At 27.9% G+C, this 6596-nt stretch overlaps 1 protein-coding gene across 1 annotated transcript; it reads left to right on the forward strand.

Annotated features, from left to right (window-relative positions):
• The first annotated feature begins 2189 nt into the window (after positions 1–2189).
• On the forward strand, positions 2190–6297 carry LOC124933535 (transcription factor bHLH30-like). The gene is made up of 2 exons (XM_047473950.1): positions 2190–2906; positions 5596–6297. The coding sequence occupies exons 1-2, from the start codon at positions 2349–2351 to the stop codon at positions 6028–6030; spliced, it is 993 nt and encodes a 330-aa protein (XP_047329906.1). The 5' UTR covers positions 2190–2348; the 3' UTR covers positions 6031–6297.
• Positions 6298–6596: the final 299 nt, after the last annotated feature.

The raw sequence follows: 6596 nt of genomic DNA on the forward strand, positions 1-6596 counted from the left end.
ATTATGAGTTTTCATTTAAAATTTTGTAAATTTTTATTTGTCAAATAATCACGAACATCACTGAATATAAAAAAGTTATGTGATGTTAAATATTGAATTTGTGCAATGAACTATTGAATAATAATACTAAAATTATTATTTTATAGACACTCGAAACAAATCTTTTAATTATCGAGTCACAACAAATGACAATAATTTCAATAGTATATGATCTCAAATAAAAACAAATAAGCATACATATATACACCCATAATTCATCCATCAAAAGACACCATATTACTTTAGTTATGTACTCAAGAGACAAGCCTAAATATTCTTTTTGAAAGGTTCCAATTTTAAACTCTAAAATGGAAGTCAACTCCTCTTGATATTCAGCCCTCCAATACTAAATTTTTAGACTTAAACAAGTTTTTGTTTCAAAAAAATTGGTGAAAAATAGGATCATGATAATATTGAAAAGGTAAATATATGGATCATATCTAACTATAATATATAATGATACTTAATTTTTAAAGTATTCGGATTGTCGGGTCGAGAGCTGTGGTTAATTTGGATATATATGTGAGAGTAAATGAATACTTAGGTCGGATTGTGGGTTGACCCGCCCATAAACTTAAAACGGTTAAAAATAAAATTAAAAATGTTATATTAATCTTTTAAACTTACAACCTAACCAAACAAGTACAACTTTTTAACTAACTAGGCTAATAACACTTTATATTTTAAATTCAATACTAAATTAGATGAACGCGGAACATTTTAACAATATAAATTTATTTTTTTAACTAACTAATCTATATATAATGATGCTTAATTTTAAAAGTGTCTGGATTGCCGGGTCGAGAACTTTGGTTAATTTGGATATATATGTGAGAGTAAATAGATATTTGGGTCGGATTGTGAGTTGATCCGTTCATAAACTTAAAACGGTTAAAAATAAAATAAAAAATATTTTAGGTATGTTTCGAACTTGCAACCTAACCAAACAAGTACAACCCTTTAACCAAGTGTGAATAGTTGTGGTTTGTCGATGAATAATAAGCGGTATTTATTGAAAGTGGTTAAAAAAATATGAATCAAATATTTGATTGACCAAAGTAAGGTAACGATGTTAAATATTAAAAAATATTAATCAAATATCTGATTGACCAAAGTGAAAGTGTAAGGTCACGAGATGAAAGGTTCATTTGAAAAAATTATGTGATAAATATGTTAGAAGATAAGTTGTTTTACCGAAGTGAATAAATTTAAAATGATAACGTTTTATTTTTTATTATAATATATTATTAGTGATTTATTATAAAATTTAATAATTGAATACATATTATTATTATTTTTTTATTAAATGTATTTTATTTATATTTTTATTCAAATGCATCACACGAAATTCTTCTAGTTAAATGAGTTCATTTCTACTTGCCCATTTCAACTAGTGGTTTATCCAATATGGGGGTCTAGTTAATTATATTCACTTGTTGTGACAGATCAGACCATTACATGCACATTATTTTTATGCATTATCAAATAGATTTCCAAAAGACAAGTCCTTAGTACTATGTATTAGTTAAAACATAAAACAACTTCTATTAATCAAAAAGAAATTTAAGACAAAAATATGCTAAATCTTTATGTTCAAAATAAATAAATAAATAAAAACTAAACAATTTTGTGGTGAAGTGATTTATCTCCCTTTAATATCCAAAGAGTTTTATAAATAACACAAGGAATTTTTACATTTAAAAAAAAAAAAGTGAGACACTTAACACAAAAGAATTTTAGTTATTGATTAAGATCCTATTTTGTTATAGCGATAATTTGTTTTAATAGTCTATTTGAAGAATTATGAGTTCTCGTGCTAGAAAATGTAAATAAAAGTATTGTTTTTAATGTCACTCATTCCTTGTATTCAATTACTTTTATGTTAATTTGATAATTATATCATTAATCTATATTTTACAAAGATAACAATATATATAATTTTACCGCACCATTTCCAATGTAAATTAAATAAAAACAAGTTTTATAATTATTTAAAAAGATATATATATATATAGGATAAAAGGGAAACTGAATGGATGGATACTTTTTAGTTGAACTAAATTCAAAGGATAAAAGACCATCATCACCACCCCTCAAGCAACCATACCAACTCAGGTAGAGAGAGAAAGATTGTCTTCTTTATTCTCAACAAAAAATTCAAAGAAAGTTAAGATTCTTATTTCTCACTTCCACCCTTTCAAACCCTATTCTAACACCCACCATCAAATCTCAATCTCTCTTTATATATAAAGGAAGCAAACAAATCTTCACATACAAAAGGAATCAAAACCCTAAAGAGATCATGATCGATGGGTGACAAAGAAGAAGAAGATCAAGAACAACAAAAACAGCTAATTATACTTCTTCAAAACGACACCTTACAAGCACAACAACTACAACAAGAAAAATACATGGAAATAGAACATCATCATCAAATTCAAACCGCCCCTTCATCTTCCTCAAAAATACTACCATGGTCTCTCCCTCCAGTTCACCCCCTTCACAATTTCCCACAAAACCCGGTTCTCTTCCCACCTCAATACCCTTATGGAGGTCATTTCATCAACCGCCTTTCAACCCGCCCTTCCTCATCCTCCCTTCACTTTACATCATATGCTACTACTAATACTGCCTCTCCAATATCGGATCACCATCTCCGGTTCATATCCGAATCTCTAGGCCGTCCTAACGGGTCGGGTTCATTTGGGCTCGGAGCCGAACTAGGTATGAAGATGACTGCTCAAGAGATAATGGATGCTAAGGCTTTGGCGGCTTCAAAGAGTCATAGTGAGGCTGAGAGACGGCGACGAGAGAGAATCAGTATTCATCTTGCAAAGCTCAGGAGCTTGCTTCCAAGCACAACCAAAGTAAGTTTTTTCAAAAAAATATTAATGGTGGAAGTTTGATTTTTGAATAAGTAAATTAAATGCATTCAATGATATCAATGATCAAGGGAATAGGTGCGAAAGGTACATATTGCCACTATCCTTAGTGCCACTCTTTTGATCACTCAATGTCTTACTTAACCTTTTTTCTTTTCTTTTTTTTTAATTACAACTTTTCATTAATCACTAACTTCTTCTAGATCCTTACTTTTTTTTGAGATGTTTTTAACATGTTACAAATTAATATGAAAGTTGATAACATATGATTAACTATATTGACTTTACCTAATACACCAACATCAAATTGAAAAGACATAAAACATTTGAATGTGACCCATTAATTAGTTAGTTATTCCATGAAAACATCATAAGGGATGAATAGACAAGTAGTTACAAAGTTTTAACATTTTTTTTTTGTTAATTTGTGAAGTAGCACAAGTTTTTTATTGATGATTTTTGATCTCTTTGATTTTTATTTAAAGAATAAATAATTTCATTAATTTGTAAAGATCATGATTATTTTTCAGAAAAATTGAAAAAAAAAAATCTGTATTACACGAAACAAAGAATCAACAAAAACATAAACCATCAAAACAAAAAAGTAAATATAAGTAAACCTCAAAGTTGAAATAAATTAAATTAACATTTTCTTGGTCTAAAAAACTATATGTTTTACTTTATCTAAATTACTTTTCAAAAAATCTTTTGATCCACATGATATTTAGGATAATGTGCATGATCAATTTTGGACATACTATATTAAAATCAAGCATAAACTAATTTACCATTTTAAGTACTAGATAATTTCATCTCAATTGACTTTTGATGGAAAAATAAAATTAGAAACCTATATATTTCATTCTCAACTATCTTATCATGTACATGACCTATCATTTTTATTTTTATTTTAACTTTTTAATGTTAGAAAACTATAATGACCATTTATGTCCACAACTTTTATTTTGGTCTCATAATAATTACTTTTGTCACTTAAACTAGCTTAGTTGGTTTTGTACCTAGTTTAATTTTGGTACACTTAGTCACATAATTTATCATAAAAATAAGAAATATAACTCCTACTTTCTAACTCCTATTGCATAAAAAGCATAACCTCAAATAAATTACAAATTGAAAATTAAACTTGTCAACTAATTATACATGCTTGTTTTAATTTTCTTTATTAGAAAAAACAAATCTAGTTATGCTTATTTATTTTTGACTATATTAGAATCTAAATGAAACAAGTAATCCTAATTAGTTAACTTATTCGGTCAAATCTAGGTACTAGAATGTCTAGGGTTGATTCTATGTTGGAAAATGTAAAGTTATGAATGAAAAAAAGAAGAAGATGTTAGAAGTCGGAAATGGGTAGTCGAATGAAGCGTTAATTGCGGTAAGTTGATAAGATAAAGAGAAACCAAACCATAGGAGCAGTTCATGAAAAGGTCTCTAATGGAAGATTCTTACAGGTTTATGATCAGTCAAACTCATGATCAGTTCTTCTTACATGAATACAGATATTCGTTTATAAAAAGAAAGATGGGTTTAGGCAGACAAACAAGCATTGTTGTCAGTCCATGTTATTTTAACCCTAAAACCCATTTTCTATTTCCGCCCACCCGCCCCGAATTATCATCATTGTAAACCTACCTTTTCGAACTCACTCTATTTCTTTTCATTTTACATTAAATCTCTTCTTTTTATATATATATACCCGCCCCTAATTTAATTTAGCTCCATTTCTCCACCTATATTATTAAGTTTCAATTTCCCAAATTGTTTTTTGATTTCATCATATCTAGAGCTTGTTTCTTGTTGGGTTAACAATCGGGTTTTTTTTAGAAAAAATTGTTTCTATGAAATATATAGTAAGTTATTTAAATTTTTAATGATTATATGAAGTTTTTGTTTGGATTCTTTGGAATAATTTCAAATTTTCATTTATACAAAATCTGAGAAAAAAATATATATATATATATATATATATATATATATATATATATATATATATATATAGTTAATGTTTTAGGTTTGTAGTATTTAAGAAATAATTATTGAGTGCCCTTCTTTAGAAACCACTTGAATCAAAAAATTGTAAAGAACATAGTTATTTGATAATATAAGTTGTTGATTATAAATATTATCATGACACTTAAATAGTAGCTCTTATTATTTATTTTCTTAATTACAACATTATCAGAGTAACATTTTGATTTATACTTGATTTTATTGTATTTGTAATTATATATTATAACATATTTTTATTTTATTGGAATTTGAGGGTGTTTGTTTTTCAAATGTTCTCAAAATTATCCATTTTATTTATTTATGTTTTCAGCTCTTTTAAATCTATTTTTTATATCAGAATATTGAGACATTCAAATCCTTTTGTTTATAATTACTACTAGTTGTAACTTTTTAAATATTAATTTGTACTAGTTGAAATTAAGAACATTGTAGCTTATAAGTTTAAAAAAAGTTCAATTAGTGAATTAGTTTGAATTATTATTATTGTGACCTTCACCCTCGTTAAGTTATTTATACAATATTCTCCTAGGGTTCTTTGTGTTGATAGAAGATCTTCATGGTTTATAATGTTCTTATCTCAATGTCTTAAACAATTCAACATGATCTAAATAAACATTAAACATTTGTTGAATAATTTTGTTAGACAGATAAAGCATCATTGCTAGCAGAAGTAATCCAACACGTGAAGGAGTTGAAACGCCAAACATCAGTAATCGCCGAAAACAACACAATCCCATCAGAAACCGACGAACTAAGCATGATGGATGCATCAGATGAAGATGGAAAATTAGTAATAAAAGCTTCATTATGTTGTGAAGATAGGGCAGATCTTTTACCTGACCTAATCAAAACCCTAAAATCACTTAAATTAAAAACCCTAAAAGCCGAGATCACAACCCTAGGAGGTCGAGTAAGAAATATCTTGTTTATCACGGGAGAAGAAGATGAGGCTGAATATACATTAAATTCAGTCGAGGAAGCACTCAAGGGTGTAATGGAGAAAGGAGGAAATAATGATGAGTCTTCATCTGGGACAATAAAGAGGCAAAGGACCACTAGTCATGTGAATATGCCATGATCATAATAATAATATTTTTGTTTTGTTTTTATTTTGGTTAAGTTGTTTTGTACTTGGGTAATTGTTCCATATTTCTTGGGGAGAGAAAGAGAGAGAAGAGGGGAAGAATCTTTTTCGTGGGGAGAGAAACCTAAGATTGGAACCTAAGATAGGAAACGAGGGTTGTCATTTTATTTTGTTTTTATTTCTTTGTTTGGAAAATTCTGGTGATGATGATATCGTATCAGGATTGAGACAGTTTATTATAATTATGGTATGTGGTTGCAATATTAATGGATATGTTTGGTTTTATTATTATTGTTTGATTCGTCAGGCTTGCATCATTTGTAATCAATGCCAACTGTCCTTCCCTATATATCAACATTTATCATCTTAATTTGTTATTCAACTTATAAATTGTATAGAAGTGCAAATTTAGATGGTACCTTTCTTGGTATAGTCTATAATATGGTAAGAGGATAATAATATTATATAATCAAATCACTTAGTTATGACATTATTTGAAATTTGTTCTAAAAAGTTCGTGAATTACTGTGTGAGATTAAGCACGTTAATTATTTTGTTGT

This window comes from Impatiens glandulifera, chromosome 4 (genome assembly GCF_907164915.1).
Source record: "Impatiens glandulifera chromosome 4, dImpGla2.1, whole genome shotgun sequence".
Lineage (NCBI taxonomy): Eukaryota > Viridiplantae > Streptophyta > Magnoliopsida > Ericales > Balsaminaceae > Impatiens > Impatiens glandulifera.

What these genes read in the sequence shown, in the direction of transcription:
- LOC124933535 (XM_047473950.1), top strand. Translation starts at nt 2,349, where the DNA reads ATGGGTGACAAAGAAGAAGAAGATCAAGAACAACAAAAACAGCTAATT. An exon ending in TGCTTCCAAGCACAACCAAA is followed by an intron (nt 2,907 to 5,595) that starts GTAAGTTTTTTC and finishes TAATTTTGTTAG; the next exon opens with ACAGATAAAGCATCATTGCT.